This window comes from Macaca thibetana, chromosome 12 (genome assembly GCF_024542745.1).
Source record: "Macaca thibetana thibetana isolate TM-01 chromosome 12, ASM2454274v1, whole genome shotgun sequence".
NCBI lineage: Eukaryota > Metazoa > Chordata > Mammalia > Primates > Cercopithecidae > Macaca > Macaca thibetana.
In genome coordinates this window covers 80,980,780-81,003,883 of record NC_065589.1, presented here as the reverse complement: position 1 = coordinate 81,003,883, position 23,104 = coordinate 80,980,780, and the positions used below count along the sequence as shown (strand labels likewise).

General features: G+C 37.7%; 1 protein-coding gene across 2 annotated transcripts in view; it reads right to left on the bottom strand.

Annotated features, from left to right (window-relative positions):
• Window positions 1-23,104, bottom strand: part of DPP4 (dipeptidyl peptidase 4) — an 84,214-nt gene that overhangs the window by 6,610 nt on the left and 54,500 nt on the right. For both annotated transcript variants that reach the window (XM_050752268.1, XM_050752269.1), the window contains exons 13-23: window positions 21,722-21,829; window positions 21,349-21,416; window positions 20,346-20,399; window positions 19,852-19,973; window positions 18,237-18,284; window positions 17,898-17,996; window positions 15,541-15,610; window positions 12,949-13,143; window positions 10,424-10,478; window positions 9,747-9,846; window positions 6,946-7,010 (exon numbers count right to left, since the gene is read on the bottom strand). In XM_050752268.1, the coding sequence (XP_050608225.1) occupies window positions 6,946-7,010; window positions 9,747-9,846; window positions 10,424-10,478; window positions 12,949-13,143; window positions 15,541-15,610; window positions 17,898-17,996; window positions 18,237-18,284; window positions 19,852-19,973; window positions 20,346-20,399; window positions 21,349-21,416; window positions 21,722-21,829 (984 nt within the window). The remainder of the gene's footprint in view (window positions 1-6,945; window positions 7,011-9,746; window positions 9,847-10,423; window positions 10,479-12,948; window positions 13,144-15,540; window positions 15,611-17,897; window positions 17,997-18,236; window positions 18,285-19,851; window positions 19,974-20,345; window positions 20,400-21,348; window positions 21,417-21,721; window positions 21,830-23,104) is intronic.

Genomic DNA, 23,104 nt, shown 5'->3' with positions numbered 1-23,104 from the left:
GCAACATACTGAGAAAAAGACGAAAACTGTGATAAAAGTGTCATGATGCAAATTGTTTTACATTAACAATATTACACTACAAAGAAAGAAAGACAAATACTTTAATGCAGCAAGAGAAAAATAAAACAAAAGCTTCCCCTGCAACTGCAAGATAAGTGTGCCATTTCAAATGCGCACTTCCCCTGCTCACTGGGAGAAGCCTCCAGAGGGACCTCTCTGTGACAGGGAGAGAGGCAGCCGAGAGACATACACCCACTTTAAGGCTCTGAGGCTACACAGAACATTTTTCCCCCAGAAAAAGGCAGCTGTGTCACCTTGCCTCTGGAACCATTGATCATTCCCTACTCAACTGTGCACCCTGGCTTCTCAATTAACACCCTTTACAGTCCACTGTATGGCACACTTGAAGCTGTAAAGGTAACACACAAAGCCAGAAAAGGAAATACCGGCATGAATTTAAGGTATGATTAATGATTAGAAAAAAATTAATTGTGCTATTTTAACCTACCAAAAGAGGATAATCCCTCTTTGCCTATCCATGGAAACAGAAATAAAAAAGGAAATGGATGACTAAGTTAGAAGCCGAATAGTCTATCACCAACTACTAAAAAGGAAACTCAGAGTGATAAATGGGCAAGGATGCAATGGTGGTGCAGTTGGCACTCTCCTGAGGCTAGAAACTTCCGGAGAGCCCCGCTGCCAGCAACAGCCTGGCAAGGAGAAGTGGGAAGGATCGGTCCAGTGGCAGTGCCGACTCCACAGCATCTCTGAGGAGCTTTTCCTTCAGTCCCCAAGAAGAACCATCTGTAGCTGCTCGTTGGATCATGCTGGTTCTTCAGTTACCTTCCAACAAATAAATCTTTGTATTTTTGAATTAAAAGAGAGAGCTGATAAGAGGAGGAGAGTACTATGAGAAACAGAAGGTATAACAATTTTTAAACTACCCCTAGTGCCATCTAGGAACCATAAGGACATTTTGCTTCCTGGAGATAATAGTGGTGGCAGCTGCCATGTTTTGAAAGCTTCCTTCATGGCAGGCACAGGCATCTCATTTAATGATTTCAATAACCCTGTGAGGTAGGTCTGATTATCCCATTATCCAGATGAGGAAACTGAGATTCAGCGAGGTTAAGTAGCCTCCTCAAGCTCATACTGCTGGTAAGTGGTTGACACAGAAATTGAGGACATGTTGGCCTAATCCCAAAAGCCCATGTCCCTTACTGTCATATTCTATTGGCACTTGACATCACAACCAAACAACTCCTCCCATTTATAAGATCTTATAGAAAGAGCACACAGTCATTGGGTCTAATGGACAGCAACCCAGCACTTCAGTAAGATATGACCTTGGGTTTAGCGGCTTGCTCTGTGCATTCTCCTACTCGTAACCAAAGCTCCATAATTAATATTAAATGATGCCATTTGGGGAAGCACCATTAATGCCACAACAGGGGCCACAGAAAATGTTTAAGAAAAGAATGAACTCAACTCACTAAATCAGATGTTTTACTTGTTTACATCTATCAAACAACTGTACTCATGGGATGCCAAGGAGAGCTCCCATCAACCCCAGACAGGGGGCTCTACCTCAGGCCTCACCAAGCAACACTGGCTTCTTTAAAGATCACACAGCAGTCAACATTTTATCAGCACTCAACAAACAAGTTAAGGTTTGGCTTAAATCTGAAGGTCTCTCTCCCTTTGGCATATTCTGGGATAATAGAACAAATGTCAAATCAGTACAAGATGGCATATTTACAAAATTGCACCCTGTTTTGCATAACCTAACGATGCAGCAGTTCTTAAGGATTGAACATTTCAAATCTGCTAGCAGAAGACTGCCAAATCTATGACTGTTTCATACACTTGCCAAAAGCCTATCAAATTTTGAGCAAAATGCAAAATAAATCTCCTCTACAAGTTAAATCAGTCCCTTCTGTGTGTTCCAGGCTGCCCTCTTCTCTTGGCAACAAGGCTCAGGACTTGGGTCCTATTTCCCTTGCCCTTGATCTGATACTTCTGTGTGTATTCATAAATCCATCCCCTCCCCAGGCTTATGTCCTGCCTTCTTGGCCAGCATTTGGCTTGCTCTTCTCAGAGCCCTTCTTCTGTTATCCCTCAGTTCATTGGACCTGCTTCACACATCACCAGAAAACCACTCTTCCTGCTATTCATTTGTCTACTGTGCTGATCTGCCTCCCCCCAATGTGTAACCTATTGAGAACATCATGCTCATCCTCCCCATCTTCTGAAATCTTTCTCTAATGATTCAGATTAGTGCCCTCTCTCCCTTTTCTAACCCTCAATATCAATATGTTGCATAACATCTTTGTGCCTCAGTTTCTGTGTCAGTAAAATAGAAACACAGTACTTACCTCGGAGGATCGGGAGGAAAATTAAACCTGATAACCCATGTAAAGAGCTTACAATGATGACTTGCCATAGAAGCACTTAATAAATGAATGAAAACATGAATGAAATAAGTGAAACTAGATCCCCTCTGGCTAGGGAGTGGAGAAGGGGAAACCCTAACTTCTCGGCTACTCCCCTTCCCCTTCCTACATGCTCCTAAGGTATAGAATTCCTGGGGCTTCATAGTCACAACTGGAAAACCACAAGTCTTTTTCATACATATTGGCTACTTTGTCATATTCAAATTCATCTTTTATTTCCTACTGTCTTTTATTTCTCTCCCAAAATACTGTTTTCTCTAACTGACAAAGAATAAACTTCTGAATGATTAAAACGCCAGGCACCTTGAATGGGTGAATGAAAGTCTACCACATGTTAACATTTTTTACAAGTTTGACTAAAAGACCTGTGACTGACCACATGAGAGACCATTCCTCACTGTTAGGAGGCCACTCCGCAAGGTGTGGCTACAGCTGCTGTCTGCTGATTGACATTGGTTGTGAGGGTTGCCTCTTTGGATCTGGTTCCTTTGCTCAAACCTGTCACCATATCTGTCTGCTGTGGACTGAGACACATTGCAGAAAAGATGTTTCCATAGAGCTATACTGCCCTTTAGCTCAGATTTGTCACCCCTCCACTTTAGCTGCCCATTTAGAGCTTCTGGTATCAGCTCCTTGAGATAAGGGGGGATGAACATCTCCTTTCCTCTTTGAGGTCTGGATATCCTTTGAAAGTGCTTCTCCCTTGCCTCTTGCCAGTAGATGGATGATTATCTCCAAAAAGAGTCTTATGGAGTCACTGTTTGTGTCACTGCATTGGGTCTAAGCCTTAGTCTCAGGGTCCCCTAATCCACATGGCAGCTTTGAAAGAATAGGAAAGGGTGCTCCATCTGGTTTGACACAGCCTTGGAGGTGTGTGCCTTAGAAAATGGAGTGTGGTCTGGCTTTCAGCAGGGCACAGGCTGAACAACTGCACATGGCATCCCCGCCTGTTCCGTTCATGTATGCAAATGGCTCTTCTAATTCCCTTTCCTCAATGGTGAGAGGGACTTTGATTTCACGTGATGTGCTTCTCTTGGTGATGTGGATTTCTCTAAATTCTTCCAAATCCAGACCAACAATCACCTAATAATAAATCCTTTTCTTATTTGAGTTTTATTAAAAACTGCATTTTCTTCCAGAGGCTATAATTCTGGCCACCGTATCAGTGGCTATTTAGCTGAAAACATGGACAAAGATCAAGGCCTTACTTGTTACACACTTTGGTCATTCCTAATCCTCAGTGTACTGAAAAGAGTCACTGATCCAGACTAAATGTGAACCGCTTTAAAAATATTTCCTTCTGATCCACTGAAATGCACAGGGTGGTGAAATCCTCTAAGGAATTGTCTCCTTTGTCTTTTCAAAAAGGATGGGAGGAAGACAGAAAGGGAGAGAAGGAGAGAGAGGGAGAGAGAGAGAGAGTGAGTGAGAGAGAGAGGAGAAAAGAAAAACAACCTGGGAAAGAAAAGTAAAAGATGGGGTCCAGAGGGGCAGCTGGGGCCTTGGAGGAAAATAGAATCTTTGAATGTATTCCTGCCAGAGACAAAAGCACAGGCTCATTTAAAAAACAAAGGAGGGCAGCTTTATTCTAAAGCCTGCTGTGCACCAAAAATAGGCACTTAGATTCAGTTCTCCACATAGATTCAGTTCTCCACATTTCGGAGGAAGCAACTTACCACGGTGGAGACAATTCAGTTAGTGCATTTGCCTCACTTGTATCCTGCCCACCTTAACTATCGCCCTCCCAAATAATTCCTCTTAGTAACACATTGAGAACCTTTAGCTCCCTGGTACTGGCAGTTTTAATGTGTCCATTGCCAGCAATGAATTTTGTGCCAAGAAAACCCGACTCCTGGCGTGGAAGGATTAAACAGTCCTCGGGTGCCATCTGTGCAGTGAAGTGAAAGAGTGACTTTGTGCACCCAGTGTGCGTGTGTTGCCATTGGCAGGAGGAAGTGACTTCTATTTACATAACTACCTCATGCAGCGAACACCTAAAGGGGGAGATGGAAATGGCCACCGCAGTGGGGGGTAGAGCTGGAGAAGAGGGGGATCTATGTGGGAACGAGGAGTCTATAGGAAAGACTGGAAATGTATGCAGGTTGAAATGGCAGACCACAGCCAATTATCCTATCTCATTATATAGGGAGGGCTGGTTGAAGGGGAAATACCCCATTGGCTGATGTTCTTTGAGGAAGTAGGGTAGGTGCCATGAACCTCCTTAGATGTGAGGGTTAGGGCTTGATCTTGTGCTTCCAGCCTCCACTTTTTAGAATATAAGTTTTTAAAAGAACGTTTTGGATTCATCATCCACCATGTTCAAGTGAGGGATTGGGATCCGAGGCAGTTACACCTCTAATGTTTCAGGAACTTTCAGTATTTTCTAGGAGAAAACTCTTTGACAATCAAATTTAAGTAGTCTGGTTGGGTCGTTAACAAGAAAATTTGAACTGGAAAATGAAAGCGGCAATGGAGAAATTCTTGTATAACAATGTTTCCCTTCAAAAAGTGTTTAAATTAAATCAGGAAAGGTTTGGGGATTTATACTCCCTAAAGGGGAAGGCAAAGAATACAATGTTGAATAGCTTGTACACCTTGAAGAGCTAACAGTACTGAAGAGGGGAAAATTCAGTACAAGATACCTATCAGTTCAAGGTGGAATAAAATTGAGGATTCAGAGATATACAAGGAAACTATCAAAAGGGGATTCAAAAGACAATGCTACTCCACTGAGAGGGCTGTATACGTTTCTGAGTGGGTGGAGATGGAGGGGAAATGACACTCCAGGTGGAAGGAGCAGAGGGCAAAGGCACAAAAGGGAGAGCCACGGAAACATTCAGAGAACAGCAAGCATTCCAGACAAAGTGGGCTACTGTAGGAAGGGCGCCGAACACCTGGTAAAGAGTGAGGACTGGGCTTAGTCGAGTACACAAGAAGGAACCATGAACATGTTGTGGGTGGGAGTCAATCTCCCAGCTCTGTGCGCAGTAGACTGGAGTGTGAGAAGACAGGATAAGGGGAGACAAATCGGGTTATTGTTATAAAAGGAGATAGGTTATATGACAATAGCAATGTGGTTACAAAGAAGGAAATGAGTGTCTAAAGCAGCTTATGGGAGGTGGAGGAGAAAGAATGGGAAGAATTGAGCCCTAAGTATTAAATGCGACCCTTAGCAGAAATGGGGACAATGTAATTATGGGACTTTTTTGTAGGGGTAGATGATCTGTGCATCTCACTTTGCAGATTGTTACTTTTCTATCTTAACTGATAAACAGACAGGAAAACCGTCATATAGCCACTAACACAAAAACATTGCTATCACAGCTCCCTGCACACACGCACACACACACAGACACACACACACATACACACCCCTTACTCATTAAGCTGAAAGTAATTGGTAAAACTAAATTGTCTATACTTGTCTTGCAAAACTAGAAACTTTTGAGTTTTACTGTGTTTTGATCAGATGACTTCAGCATCCATAGTAATAGTGATGACATCTTACAAAAACATAAGGATATTGCTCGGAGCAATGTATTAATATGAAGTCATGACACAGATGAGAAGAAATTGTGTTCTTAAGTTATTCTTACTGTTTTTCTTTCTCTTTAATTCACTGTCTTGGAAAAAATTGTGAACATTCTTTGGAAAATGTAAACATCATAGATGATTTACCTTGTCAGCTGTAAGTTTCAGGGTTTTAAAACAATTTTTTTCCAACCTAACATGACAAACAGAATCAGCAAAGTTTTGGAATGATCAAAGTGCCAGAAGGGTCCCTAGTACTTATGCTAGCACTTCCAGCTGCATCAATGTGGCACCAAAGACAATGCTCTGGCTTTGCCGTGGCATCTACACTAGCACATGGGGGCTGTCAATGATAGTTGCACCCACACCATATTTTAAATGCTATAGCCCATCTGCAGAGCAACCTGCCCACTGGTTCTCCCATCAGGCAACCAGCCTGTTGGATGCTATTCAGTGATTTAGGTTTAGGGCTTTTTAAGGGTACTGCCCAACTGTACCTACCTCTCACCTGCTTTACTTAAATCTTGTGTGAACAAAACCGTACATAATTGGCTATGAGTAAGAAAATTATAGTCTCATATATACATCTTATGATAATACTGTAAGAAATTTCAATATATAGCTAAAGGTTTAGAGAGTCTTCTGGGCTCTAAAGGAATACGTTGAATTTCTAATAGGTTTTCTAAACTGAAATTTTATAATTAAAGTAATTATCTGATGTTGCTTTGTATTTCTAAATGAATGCATATTGTGACCTATATAGCATACGATAAAGACTGTAATTATGCAGAATATAGTAGGGGAAGCTATTGGAGTATCTCTAAACCACCTGTGTTATTTCTTTTTAACAAGAATTTTGTTGGAAATAAAAATATATATTTTCTAGAATAGATACACTTAAGAAGGTTCTTAAACCACTTATAAATAGGTTATAAAATAGGCATAGGTCCTCATCTCTTACCCTGTAATGGTCAAGGTTGTCTTCTGGAGTTGGGAGACCCATGTAACGTTCTGTGTACACTGAATCTGTGAAAGAAAAAAAAAGTTTAATTCATACAATAACAACTTTTCTTGCTTTTAATGGGCCACTTCAGTGTTTCCATATGTCTTCACTCATGTATAGGAATATAGAGTTACTCTCAGAAGTATCTCTGTGTGGTTATGAACAAGGAAAAGGGTGGCTAAAGCAGCTTATGGGAGGTAATTTTTTACTTGCCTTGCTCATATAGCCAGAGATGCTAATTCCCAGCTCCCTGCATACTCATACCTTTCCACACTCAGCCCTAACCCATTCTCACTTTCCCCTTACAGTGGGGCAAAGGGAGATCAAACCAGATGATCTAAAATCCAATCAATAATCCACCTACAGGAAAGTCATATGTGAAGTGCTAAGGGGTAAGGGATCTTAACATTATCATATGACCCTCTCAAAGAATTTTAGTTAGGAAGTCACTTAATGCCTCAATTGTGTTGAAATTTTTTGGTTATAATACAAGTATGTGCCCTGATTTATGATCATCTATTTCCTTTTGGAGACCCCTAATAATGTTCAATTACTAGTTGCTGATTTAAATCATATTTTATTTTGGGGGTCAGGCTGGAATTCACTATAATAAAAAGAAATAATTCAGTTATCATTTATTTGCTATATATCCTCACATTGGCTCAGCTACTCCATCATAATGGAAGTTAAACATTTGTTTTCTCTCATTTTGTGGTGAAGCCTCAATTTTTGTGGTATAACAGTTGAGCATTGTGAAACAGATTACATTAATATCTGTCTGCTGAAATGACATAAGCTTTTTTATCTATAAATATGGTTGAAAAACAGGTTGCATAATTGGTTTGGTTATTTTGGATAGTTAAACATATTTTGCCTGATTTAAAAAAAATTAAATGATACATTATATATATTTGGCCTAAAATATCAGTAAAAAAAAAAATTATTGAGACCAAATCGCAATAAACTTTAAAAACCTGACATAACTGCTTTGAAAACTGCCTCCTTAAGTGACCAGATTACAGCTAAAAAGTCTAAGAATTTTATCTTGCCATTGTGCTGTATAGGTTAGTGGCTTGAATTTCACTATAATTTACAAGTATTTCAAAGCCAATTCCATTAATTTTAAAAGTGGGTATATTATCTAAATTCAACATTCTAACACTTTTTGAATGACTGGTATTGTAGATTAGAAACTACACTAATGAGTGTTAGTTGCTCCATATGTATACTTTATGCCATTTCTATGAAAGTCAAAATATTTTCCTCCAAAATTACTAACAGTGATATTTTATCATTTTGATTAACATGAAAACCGACTATATGTAATTTTATGTACTTAAAGGACACTAATATAAAAATAGAATATTTTTAAAGATACTTTGAAATATAAGATCTTCGTGAAATGCTCGTATCTTTTTTAACTTTAGTATTTAAATATTAATATCTCAGGCTGTATGTTAGATGGGGGAAAATGACCTTAAAGGGCAAAACACATTTTCCTCCAGGTAGCTGCAGACTTTAATTCTGCTTGTCATAGAACACAATACTCCTTTCTTATTTATGCTAACCAGCTTTACGTGTATAAGTAGATCTGAAATTTTAAAAATAACATTTAAAAAATACTGCACAATGCAATTGTAAACTTTTTAAAAATATGCCTTAAAATACCATTTACGTATTCCTTTTGTCCCATCTTTGAATAAAATTGTTTAAATTTACACATATGTAAGAACTCTAGACAATTCCTATGTATTATGTTGGTCTATATACATTAAATGAAGTTTTCTTCTCATTTCATATTTTTAAACTTACAAAGATTTACTCCATTATTTTATTGACCACTAGAGGTCTCCAAAAACAAGCCATCCAACAGAACAATTAATATCAAGCAGAGAAATATTATGAAAACAAATTCATTGTGTGTAGATCAAATTATAACTATGCCCTCCAATTTTCTTAACAGAAAGATAGAAATATATTTCTACATTGGTTTATCTTGACTGGGAGAGACTTTAAGAGTCTTTCCTCTGGGTACTACCATATTTCTGGATATAAAATATTTAATGAGCTATTCATCATCAACCATTCTTTTCTTACACTAGACAGAAGACTTCAGATGGGGTCAGAAGAGGTGCAGGAAAATCATTCATCTCCTTACCACCCCTGACTCTTCCCTCCTCCCTCATCTTCCATCGCTTACTCCCTCCCCTTTGAGAATTGCAGTCTTAGAGGTGTACGATGCCTTGCAAAATAATAGTCTCTTAATGACCAAGAGCATATTCTAGAGTAGCTTTCACCTATTAAGAGATAGTGAAAAAAAGAAACCAACCCTCCGATAGGTATTTCCACTGTTTCTCCTCTCCTCTTCCCATCCAAAGCCCTACTTATATTTGACATTTAATTGAAGGGAAAGAGATACACACTTCTCTCACTCTGCTAATATGTGAAACCCAAGAATCAAATTAGAGTAAAGATAAGGAACGATTTATCTGTAGAAATGTAGCATTGGGGCTGTTTTGAAATTTGGAAAACAGAATTTGTTGATAAAAAACCAAATGTGTAATAAAATATACCACCCAGCTTTGCACAATAGCAGAATAAATGAGATCATCTTATTATAGGTATCCAAAAAGAACCTCTAAGATGAATCAGCCTATTATTCGCTGTAAAAACACTGAAACTCAGAAAGGAATGGCTTTGTTACTGGCATTTTGAGGTCAACACTCCGTATCTCTTTGTACCTGGCAGCAATTACATACCATAGTACTCCCACCGGGATACAGGCGCCACGGCTATTCCACACTTGAACACGCCGCTTCCCGATCCCAGGACCATTGAGGTTACGTACCCTCCATATGACTAAGGAATGGAAACAGTTATTTTTATGGAGGTAAAAGAATAAGGACATATGGTAAGCGAATCGCAGTTTCCACATTTCTCACATCTTTATATACTGTGCCTCTTTAGAGATAAAAAGCATGGTATAGGAGGCTTAAATTGGCCTTAATTGGACAGTATCTTTAAAGACTACACTTTCAGAGCCCTGATCCCTTTCTTGGTAGGTATACGGGGGAAAATATGGAAAATTTGCTGACCCTAGTGACTGGGTGGTACCAATTATAGAATATTTAAAAACAATAACACGAAATCTTTACTGACTGATGCATAAGAAAAAGTCTCCCTCCTTTTTTCCCTTCCCTCTTCCCTCCCTTTCACTCCTTCCTTCTTGCTCTTTGTACCTCACCTCACTCGCTCATCATAATAAACAAAGGTGTAAGCCTGACTCAGTGGAGATTCTGTAGGGTTACTGCCCAGAGACCTAAAACTTGATACATGTGATTTTCACCTCCAAATATGTATATACGAAAGATAAATTAACCTACTCTGAGTGATATTCACTAACGAATGCATACAGATTCATCAGTCAACTACTCACCCAGCCCCAAATTGCAATTCGTTTGTTGTCCACAAATCCCATTTTTGAAAATTGTCTAAAACACATGGAAAAAGTCCACAGATCAGTACTGCATTGTGTATAGAAAACTTAGATAAGGCACAAATGTGAAACTCTGCCATTTGTTCTCTGCTTCATTCTATTTGAGACTAAAAATTGCTGCCAGTAATCAAATAAACACCCAAGATAAATATCTATCATTTTAACCTAAGATCCAGATGAACATGGTTTACTTTCGTTGTTCATAAAAATTGTGTGTGTGTGTGTGTGTGTGTGTGTGTGTGTGTACGATTCACAGAAAACAAATCCTGGCAGTTTTTTTCACAGCTTTATACAAAAATTTGCAGCCCAGATGCACTTTTCTTTACATAATTGAATGTAAATCTCTCCAGATGTTTTTCAGTTTGGGAGAGTCTGCCCCTGCAATGGAGAAAGATAAGGGCATGAAAAACTTCTGAGTAGGGCTTAGAAATGTCTCTGGGCCCCCTACCTGAGAACTGAAACACCATTCTCTAAATAAATCCCTTCTTATGCTGGGTGTTGATTAGTTAGCTCAGCACCATGCACTCAATAAAAATAAATTTTTCCTTGATGGATTAAGAAGTCTTCTTTGCCACTAAACTGTGTTCAGAATTGGAATCCAGGTAAAGAAATAAGAAAAATGTTTTATGCACCTATTTCTTAATATTAGCCTGACATCAAAAGAAATTTTTTTTTTTTTACTTAAAAATACCTGATAAATGAAACTCAAATTTTTAGCATTGTGGATGGTTGCAGACCTTTGCATTAACCTATCTTGATTTTGAGAGTCTTTGTGTTTTCACATAATGATATATGTCCTAGGTTGCCCTAAGTTAAGCAGTGTTAGAAAAAAAATTAAAACCGTTTCCAACTCATCTTTTCCATGTAAACTTTGTAAAATTGAAGGAGGCAGACATACAGCAACGTGCACCAGATCATTCGTGTATAAATTGATCAACCTTTACAAAGTGAACGTATCCTTGAAATCATGGCCTGTGCATGTTATCAGAAGCCTCTAAGGCATTTCTCTCTTTGCAAAGGGACAAAAGGAAACGTTTTTCTTTTATTGAATTCCATAAAAATTTCACTGAACTTTTTTGCCTGGTTTTTATCTTTATATAAATTGGATCTTGTAATCATTCAACAGTATATGCGATTCATCCATGTTGTTATATGCTTAACTCTTTTTAGTTGCTGCAATAGTGTGTTCCACTGTATAAACACACTACTTCTCATTACTTATTTAACTGGGGTTGTATATAGTAGATCCTCAATTTTGTAATTTTAGGACTTTCGTTAGTCAGATTTGAGAGGCCCTGGAAACTATGCCCTCTCTCACAGGGGAGCAATCTGGATAGATACATGTCTATTTTTAAAATATCAAAGCCTCACTCTTGAACAAACGTATCCCATTTATTCTAAATCTCTATTTTTTAATTGTTAAGGAAAATAGCTAATCATTAACTTTAGTGAAAGAGAATTTCTTTCACTCAGGAATCCCTAATAAATTGTCATCTCCTCTCTCCATCTACTTAATCATTCATGGATCCTTCTGCATTTCCTAGTCTATGATTTCATAACATCATTTTCAACCACCCTCCCAATTATGCTTCCCCAGACATCCATGCTGTTGGTTGTAGAAACTCAAAGTTACATTTCCCACATACCAGTTGAATGTAATTAAATATAAGAGTTGGAATGAGACTGGCTTCAAATCCTGATTCACCTTAGCAAGGTACCTAACCTAATAGTCTCCATTTATTTAATTAAAATATGGGGTAAGAAAACCCACCTTTCAGGGCTTCAGCGACAATGCCTGTAGGTAAAGCACTTCCCATGTAACATGCATATTATGAGTAACCATCATTCATTGTTAACATCTCTTGAGTCAGATCACATCTGTTTATAGTCCCATAAGTGAAGAGCACAAGAATGAGATGTGGTTCATACTTATCAGAGCCCTTATACATAGGACCGATGATGGCTATGCTCCACAATTTTCCCAAAATAGCAGAGTCACCCTCATCCAGACTGTAGGAGCTACTCCTAGGACTTCATAGTTGTCACTGCCTGTGATGTAAATGTACACTGAAGTCCTCTCTTTATTCTTGACTGTGAAGGAATGGGCTTGGCTTGTTTAGTCAGATGTTTACTAGGGTACATTTATCCCTCAGTTTGTCCCCGAGTCTGATGAATTTTGAGTTTCTGTTCTTAGAAGGTGGTAGGACATATGCCAACTCCCTTTCTAGAGTCTCATACAGAGATGAATTTAGGAAATGCTTTTTTTTTTTTAACTTCATATAAATCTATAATGTAATATATTTTTATCTAAACATAACATCTTCACTAAAACCTACCGTAAAGATAAAAGATTACAAATTCATCCCAGAACACTTTAAATTATTTACACTTTACAGCTTTAAAATGTAAATTTTAAAGGGGAAAAAAAATCAGATGACCTTTGACTTCATCTCCTAGTCACTCACCTGGCTGCTTCAATTTGATCTTCAACTTCAAATGTTCCCAGTCTTCTGTTGATTGCATGCATGATCTTATCTCCTTGGTAACCACTTCCTCTGCCATCAAAGCTAGCTACTATAATGTTTTCTGTGCTTGCAAGGTAAGTGGCCCAGTTGAGTCTGAAGACAGCGTCTGCTTTTTGACTACACGGGCCTGCATACCTATGAAAAATACCAAATTGTTAGCTTTCATGGTTTTCCTGAATCAAATGAGGAATGCTTACATTTCTCTTCCCCGTGAACAAGAATTGTGCATTCTTCCCAATCATGAGCCTGAAACTGTGCCAGCCTATGGGGTGTCCAGAATGAGTCCTCTAAAACTTAGCAATACAACTACCATGGTTGTGTATTTCCTTCAAAGATACTTGTCAGTTTTGTCTTTGAAGATAGTTATCAAACACAGACTTCATAGGCCAATATTTAAAAAGTAAACATAATCTTGGAAATTAAAGAAATAATTTCTCTAATAGTTAAGAAAGGGGAGTTGTGTTATAAAAAAAAAATGATGATGACAACAATAAATGCAGCTTTGGATATCTTTCCATCTCAGCTTACAAATACTCCTGGACTACAAGTTTATTTCCTTCTTTTAGGACTTGACTTCTGCATCATATACTTTGCATTTCCCATCCCATAGCACCCAGCACAGTCTTGCTCACAATGACTGTAAATCATTGTGGAATGGATTGCAGTAAGAATGAATGCTAATATTTAAAACTTCAGAGGAAGAAACAGGTTGCATTGGAAAACGGGCATGTCATTGGGCATTCTATTTACTAGCAAGTTTAACTCCCTTGTATCTGCCGTCTTCACAGGTTACAACTACCGTACACAGAGCTGTGTGCACAATCTCTGTAAAGCTCGTGAAGTGCTCTCTTTTCTGCTTGTTAATCAAGAGGAGCTCCTTATAGCTCATTTCAATTCATTTAAATATGTCATCTTTGCACCATCTACACGACTCCTGGACATGGATACTCTCCAATAGCTTATTCCCTCCCCAGCCCATCTCTTCACTCATCTGCTCACTGTCCCCCACACAGGATAGGACAAGTCCTGCTTACATACCTTTGCTAGTGTTTTCCTTCTACTTAGAGATGTCAGTCAAAAGAACTTTAGTTTTAAACAAAATACTATAACATTCTAACTTTAAACAGGAAAATGCATTCATGCATTTCTTGAGCAAGCAAACATTTTTTCACAACATGTGAAATGTCTTGCTCCTCTCAATTATATTAAATTTGGTAGATTAAGAGTTTGCCTTAATATTAGGTATATATCAAATTCCCTAACCCCAAGATTAAACAAGATTATTTTTTAAAGTAGAAAAAAATATATAGACCTTAAAAGAGGAAAAGGAAAATAACTGAAAAGAAATATGTATTAAAGTTAGCATTTTTAAAAACCTTTTCTAATGGAGATCAAATCATTACTTACTAGGAAGTCAAAGAAGATAAAAATATCACTCTAAAGGACGCTTTTTTAGCATTGGAGCTGAAGCCTAAAACAAATTAGTGTCACGAATGAACTGACTTTATTTGCTACAATTATTTTACTTGAAAAAAAATCAGATAGTGCAACTGGAATTTTAAAATACCTGTCTTTTCCTTTCTTTATGTTTGGTTTTCATGAAACTGTGAATATAGTGCATCAAAGCTGTGTCTGATACTAGTATCTGTGTCCTCCCTTCCTCTCCCCACTTTTTTTTTCTTACTAGTAACAACAGAGACATTATGTCCCTGAGCTTCAATGTCTTTTCCGTATAATGGAACAACAGAACTTACTACATGGGCTTGTTGTGTGAATAAGGCAAATGATGCCAAGCACCCGGCATTCAGCAGTTCCCTGCACAAGCGTTGTTTCATTTTGTTTTTGATATAGGAAATGATGCAAGCCAGGACAGGAAGAGTCTGACATTATGGCATCATGGGTGACCGTAGGGCAATTTTAGAAAAATTAAAGTAGGGTGTATTCCTAATGATTATAAAAAATATTTTACAAAGCTGTCATATTTGGAATTCATATGAGTTCACATTCACTGTTCAAAGACCTGTGACTTCATAACTTTCTCACAGACTTAAAGTTTTTATAATGAACATTCTCCTCTATCACTTCTCTTCACCAAAAAAAGGAATAGAAAATAGCCGGCAGTAATATTTCAGGAACTAAAGGAAGAGAAACATGAGGCAGCCAGTGGGAGCTGGGGTAAGGGAACTGTAAAGACTGTTAATGGCCATCTCTTGCTTGTTAAAATGTCCACGAGGTTAAGGATGAAAATGCAGACTTAAGAAATCCTTTGAAATTCCCTTGGAGTTCAGAGAAGCAAAACAAAAGAAAATCTATATGCCATTATGACAGAAAAGGAGTCTCTCTCTTCTGTATTAAGAAGATGTGAGAAAACACAGGTTGAGTTTAGTGGCTGTACAATGAAAGGAGGAAATAGTAAACAGTGATTCAGGAAGAGGGAAAGGATGCATTTGGCTCCATTTTTCAGTAAGCTGCACTGAGAAAAATATATATGACTCAATATTTCTAAGTTACTCCCTTCTCTTGAATACTTACACATCTAATAGTAGAGGATATTTCTTGGATTTATCAAAATGGGGAGGCAAGATCATCTGATACCAAAATTCTAAACAAACAGAAAGATTAATTAGTGAGGTAAGAAAAATTATTAGTACAGGATTTTGTTCCTCATCTCCCTCAGTAGCAAGTCATTTCTAGAGTTTAACAATTTGTTAAATGAGAGTAGAAAAGGAAAATGAACTGCTTGGATTCAGCACATTTTTAAGATATTACAACATTTTCTTTCAGGTTAAAATACTAGTTAATGTTAAAACATAAAGTTGTTTCTAATGTATCTATTAAATACATTGGTGCCTAGTAAAATAAAAGTGCATCTTAGAATTTCTAATGTTTTGTTTTTATGATTCTGTTCTTTGGCATCCGATCTACTGATCTAGTTTGTTTATGGCTTATGTTCTAAGTTTTCCTCCAAAATGTTTTCCTCTTCTTGAATTTCCTTGAAGCTGTTTAGGATTTTTAGTTGGCCCCAACTCTATTTTAGAATTCTGATTTAATAACATTTTTGTAATTCTTATTGCCATCCCAGACCGCAAATCTGAGTTCCCATTTTCAGCTCTGCGTTTCACAGAATGAGATCGGGTTTATATGGAGCAAACTGTTGCGTACGTTCTGTATGATCTCCCACGGGTCTGTTTCATTCTGTGCTTGATTTAACATCAGTTTAATAAAATTTGTCCCTAAATAATGAGTCAGTTTCCTTTGCTCCCAAATAAAAGATGAGTTATAAAAGTGTTTTTCCACATTTAAATAAAATTATTCCAGATTCAGGAGATTTAAACTGTAGGCAAAAAATTCTTATCTCTAGAGCTATTTTTATCTAACATTTATCTTCCTTTTTGTTTATGTTTGTTACAATTATTTTACTTGAAAAGAAAAAAAGATTTGGGAGTAAAATACATAGATAGATTTATCTTCAATTTATATTTTGCTGACTATTGTCATGCCTTCTGATTAAATGTGCTTATAAGAGCAAAATTTAAGTCTCTATTATAATTGCAGTAGAACACCAAACTATCAGTTGACCATGATACTTTTAATGAATATGCAAAATACATCATTTGATCTCTGCTTTGTTTGAATTGGCATTAGTTGATGGGAAGGTGTTTTAGTCCCACTTTTTTGGAGATGTACACTCTTTAGTTTGGGGGGTTCTTTCTATTCAGAGTCACGCCTTCCCAGCTCCCTCCTCCCTGACCTACCTTTCATCCTTCCTTTCTGTTCTTTGAATGGCTATAACCACCTCCCAATGGGACATCCCCATCCCCACAGCTCCATCCTACATCCTGTCTCAAGTCATCCGTCTACTAATGTGGCTTCCCTGACCTGAAAACCTGCAGGGGTTCCCCAGTGTTCATGACTGAAATAGAATGTCACATCTCAGTATTCAGTGCCTTCTGTACCAGGCTGTCAATGTTAGCTCTGGAAAACTCTAAGCTCTTGCCCCTCACATGTGGCTCAAGGGTCAGTAGCACTAGCATCACCTAGAAGCTTATTACAAATGCAGAATCCTGGACCTTCCTTAACCCGCTGGGTCAGAATGTCCTTGTTAACAAGGTCCCAGGTGACTCACATGCACATTCAGTTTGAGTGGCACTGCTCTAAACTGTTCTTCATGAGGATGCTATACTTTCCTGTGCTTTTCCTGATATTTAAAATTAGATGTGTTGAATCTTTTCTAGTATCCTAAATTTTTTTAAAGCCTAAAATGAATCAATCCTAATATAACTGATTCCTCCTTCTCATATAAGCTGTTAGCCTTGAGTGGAAAAAATAAAAAAAAAAACAAACAATAAATAACAAGATTTTCTACTCAAAGAACCTCATTGTTCTTACTGGTCTCTGAATATAATCCATGATTACACAACCAGGCCGGGGACCACACTATGGGAGGTCAGGAGGGTTTGGAAAAATTCAAAATTTCTCTTCTGAGACTGAAGTTTCAATATTTTATAGCAAACACGAATTGTTTTATACAACCATCTCAGATATCCTTGATCTCTTTGGGTTAAAGGTGAAATACGTTAGGATGTCATTAAGTTAAACATACAATTAATACTAGTAGAATAATAGAGTCGCTAATGGGATAAAAGTGAACTAACTATGTTCTCCAAATCATTTCCCTTTTGACAGAATAAGTTTTATGTAGAATGGTATTGTATTTTAAGACAAAAGGATATAAAACTAGTATTTCTTTTGACAAGACATTTCATGGAGAAATAACCTTCTAAATTAGATTTATATATAACAAAATACATATTTTCAGATCAAATTACTATAGTTAGAGTGCATTGGTGTTTCCATGAAAAGTACTGTTTCAAAGGAATTTAACTTACTTGTTTCATTCAAAATAATGAAGTCCAGTGTTTTGGAGGGCATCTGGACATTCTGCAGCATTTTATCCAAAGCTGAATTATCTTCCAGGACTCTCGGCCCTAAAGAAACACAGGAGACAGCAGTCATTCATTACAATGTGAAAAATGTGGATTATACAGTGCAATAATGAGCAAACATGAAATTCACTGACGGACTACACATACTTCAGGTTATAAGGTTTGTGTTCAACTCACTGTCAAGACACAAAGCCAAAGAAAATCACACAATGCTAAGTACATGATGGTCTTATTGAACACATTTTCTTAAAAACGAATGAAGAGTAAAGTATGAAAAAATACCTTTATCATTCACACTGCTGTGTAGAGTATAGAGGGGCAGACCAGGACCTGTTAACACAATCAGGAGAAAAATGTTTTGGATGAATACTTCTTTGGAAAAGACAGTATACATGACTTTTCAAAAATATCATTTGTTACCATTTGACTTTGATGGAACATATAAATATTACAATGGATAAGAAGTTTAATACATATTAGCTGTTTCTCCTCCCTCCCTCTTTAAAATAGTTGCAATTTGAGAGTAAGAAGTATTACTGGAAAGGCACAGGGCTCAGTAGAATGAAGTAGGAAATGAATCTGTGCCCTGCTAGGCAACTTGGGCACATTATCATCTCCGAACTTAATATATTCATCCGCAAAGTAAAATGTGAGCTGACGTCCTTCCCCACTGTAAATCCGTGATCTCTCAGGGTTTTTCAGGCTCTGCCCAGGTGGGCTGCAGAGCTCTGGAGCCAGCCTCCCTAGCGAGGAATGGGTTTCCCCCCGCTGCCCCCACTCCCACGGAGTCCCAGAGCCAGGCGGCACATCTGCACAGTGCCTGACTTGGATAAGCGATTCCTTTCTGGCATGCAAAAGTGTTTTTCTCACAAGCCCATATCGTCACTATTTATCCCAACTGTGGTAGTTGCAGAGTGGAAGGTAATGTATAGAAAAGCTACTTTGTGAGCTCTTTAATTTTATGCGTTTGGATGATAATATTAATTTTTATACTGGGTTAGAAACACAGTGAAGGCACTTTCCATACCTGGGGATGAATCCTGGCTCACTGGCTCTGTGACTTAGGACAGCAGAGCTGTGCTTTGATTTCCTCATATGAGGAAATGAGGATAATAATATCTACTTGATAGAGATTTCTTAAAGATTAAACAAGATCTTGAATATAAAGCTTTTAGCACAGTGCTTAGAATAAAGTGCATGCCCAAGAAATAATTGCTAAAAACAGTCATAGTAAAGAACCATAAAGAAAAGCATAATAATAAAATATACTAGTGAGGGAAGACTCAGATAACTGGTTTGAAAACATTTATTTATTTTTGTGCTATGGACAGTTCTTTTCAGAATATCCAGATCCTTTCTCTCATTTTGAGAAGTAACCGGGCATACTGTTTAAAAGGAAGTGCTAGGAAGGCAGAGGCCTGTTTTGAATCCTGCTGTGCCTGTAACTCGCTGTGTGACCACCTGCATAAGTCACTTGGCCACTCCTTGCCTGGGTTTCTTCATTTGTAATTAATAATAGCAACAGCAACAGAAGATGGAGCAGTGAGCATGTTGAGTGACATGCACCAGCCACATATATTTTCTCACTGAAAGGGACGAGTGCATAAAATAATCATCTAAAACCCCACAATATGTATGTGTTTAAGACTGAAGTGCTTCTGTTATACACAAGGGTGTGTGTGCATGTGTGTGTGTGTGTTCGGTCTAAAGCAAGCTATGCAAGTCTGTCAGTGATAAGGCGAAGAAAAGATTGTTTATGCTCACTACTTAAATGTGAGTGGAGAGAAGGGGACTTAGGTGATTTCAAGAGCTCCTCAGATTCAAAAGGAACAGAGGGAGCTGCTTGGAAGTGAGTAACAGCGGCGACTGCCCTCCCTCCCAGGGAGCTCAGACTTACCGGAACATCTCAGCTGATAATACTTCGCCTCTTTACTGAATGACACAGAATAGTACTGACACCTTTCCGGATTCAGCTCACAACTAAGGCATGTCACTTTTGTATAGTCACTAAGTTGGATTCTGTAAAACCAACAATGGAAATTAAGTGCTTGAAGAAAAGATAAGTGAAAAGAAGGAACTGAATAAAGCCATATTCTAGTTTCAAAGACAGCAGAATGCCAACGCAATCTTCAGGACTCTTTTTTTTTTTTTTTTTTTTTTAACTTGAAATAAATACATGAATTAATAGTAATCTCAAACCTCCCATTGTTTGGAAATATCGCAAAACATTGAATAAAGCCATTCTCTTTTGTGGACATGCAGATTGACTTATGAAGGAATAAAAAGTGCTCAATAGCATTACCAGGTTAATATTAGTTAGGACAAGGCAAAAAATAAAAATGGAGTTCAGAAATTGTTCGTCAGCTAAAATGACTCAAGTCAAGCTCTTACTTATAAAGATTCCTTCCTCCTGGCATTCCTTTATATTCATTACTAATGTAGTATCTGGGAAGAGAAAAAAATGAAATATATATTAATTATGTTTTATAAGAAGTCAGAGGCAATCCACCACACTCAGACCCCAAGCCTAAGTGTGCACCGAGCACGCGCACGGGTGCCCGCCGCCCTCCGCCATTGCTTCCCCGGCCCTCACCCCCCAGAAGCCATTTTTCTCCGTCATCTCTACACGGAAAGGTCTTGTTCTTAAGAGACTAAAATATGTAAAACCAGGGATTTCTTCCTTAATTAGAGTGACAAGTAAAAATTCAAAAGAAGGCTTCTGTCAAAAAATAGGACTGGACAGTTAACCTGAAATTGAGACCCCACTCATTGATCCCGATTGCTTTATTTTCTGTCTTATAACATAAGCTACTAGACAGCAGGAGCCCCACGTTCCTGAGAGGCAGAGCCACTGCTGAAGAAGGCCTTCAAAAGCTACTTCGGGCGGCGGCCAAATTCCTCCGCGATTAGACCAATAAAGAATCATAAAAGGGCCTAAGATTCTAATGAAAAATAACACCCCCTTTTCTACCAACTCATATATAGCAGTTGACAGCCTCTGCAAAGCTTTTCATTTTGCAGAGAGTAAGGACGGGACATGGACAGATAAAATTGCCTTTCCAAGCCTTCCAAAAAATCACTGCCAGTTGAAATTTAACAATACGCCCCTGACTGCTAGTTCAGCGTTCCACGACGTTCAAGTAAAAGAGGATACAGCTCTTGTAATGTAAAGCAGGTAAGAGCAAGAGGTAGAGCTGTCTGGTGGCATGGTATCAAATCTGCTAAGCATATGTGAAAATCATTAAGGCTTCCGTATGTTAAAAAGAAAAAAAGTATTGAACACATTCCAAAAAGACTACTCTTTATTTGTAGGAGATTTTTTTCCTACTTCTGGGCAAAGAGGGCACGATTATGACAAGTAGGTTTATACCCTGTCAATTGTTACAATACTCACAGATAATCGCTGGTTAGAGCTTCTATCCCGATGACTTCCCAGGCTCCTTTTGTAATAAATGTGCAGTTCTAATGTGTTTTGTTTTTTTTTTGGAAAAAAAAAAAAAAGATTGATTCGACACTCTCTCTGTTCAAAGTGGAGGATTAAATCATTTATATCAGGAATTCAAATAACCTTGGATTTTCTTGTTGGGTTTCCCCACCTCGTTCCACATTACACAATACATCACTGAGGAGTTTAAATTAATCTGATTTTTATACACATTGATCCGCCTTACCAAAAGATTTCCACATCAAATTGGTTTCCAAAAAAAAAAAAAAAAAAAAAAAAACCAGAGGTCAACATGAAATAAAAATTATGTAAGAATACTCACTTTTTTATTTATTTGAAAATAACAAATGTGTCTGTAACCTTCTTCATTGCTGATGATCTTGTAGAAGCTATTACCATCAGAGGTAAAATGAGGTTCCGAAGGCCTAAACTAGAAAATAATAGAAAACAAAAGAACATTAAAGCACAGGTCTCATCTCAGTACCAACTTTAGTTTTAGAAAGTCCTCTCCAATACCTATGCTGAAAAATCCATGCTCCATTTATACGCCAAATTAAAATTAAATTAAAGTGCCTCAAAAAGAAAATTCTCTTTCTATAAAATGTGAACAAAAACACCATACTCATAGATAATTTTTGTGAGCAGTAAATGAGAGAATGCATATAAAGAGGCTTGTAGAAAACAATAAATAGAAGTTGTTGCTGATTTGGAGACATCTTTTCTCTATGGATGATAACTATGACTTCTGGTTGCAAGCACCTGGAAAATAGCATTAACCTTTCAGTTTGGAGCAGTAAATTTCCTCAATGTCACAAATGTGCTCTCTTGAAACAGACATATTATTTTTTATTGTTTCAGGTTGGGGGTGGTTTGTAATTTGGGGATATTTTTCTTTCCTGTTTTTACACATATTTCTTTTCGAAAGTCAGACTTAGTATTTAACCATTTCTGGACTACATACTATAAGGAATGTCTGTTGTATATTTCATAGGAAAAAATTCGTATATTTTTATTATAAGCCTTTTCATTTTGTTAAATATGATCAACAATTTACAAAAAATATTTGTATAGAAATATAGAACAAATTTCCGTTTTTTTACAGTTCAATAAAATACAGTACTCAGAACATAATGCAGTTTAAGTAGAAGAGAGTCTATCCCAGCCTGAAAGGAATATGTTGGTTTACGATTTTGATTTCCTAGCTACATTTGAGAGCAGGTAGGAGATGGTCTTTTAAAATTGTTGGTTCACTTCGCCCTCGATGTTTCCTCTCTCATCAGCTCCCATTTTGGGAAGGAAGAAAATTGCTTCCCTCTTCTATTTAGTGATTCAAAGCGAATTCATTTATGGAGCAAGCTGAGGCGTGCGGTACACTTGGTGTTCTCATTACAGAGCTTTGAAACACATTCCCCTCTCTAGACCTGTGTTCACAGCCTTATCTTTTTAATACATTTCCCTGTTTCCCCTGGATGGAGTTGTGCCTAGTAGAAATGTGTGAAAAGTGGCATCTGTCTGGTTAAATACAGAGAGGAAAAAACATATTTTTTTCAAAGAGTCGTGAGGAAGTGTAGCGTGTCTCTTGCCATGGAGGAAACCACTTTTCATGTTGGCAAACCTCTCCCCTCTGCCCAATCAATGCCTGAAGAAAAAGGACGTGTGAATGCTGCCGGAGCTCCAAGCCCAGCTGGAAGGGGTTGTCTTCTTG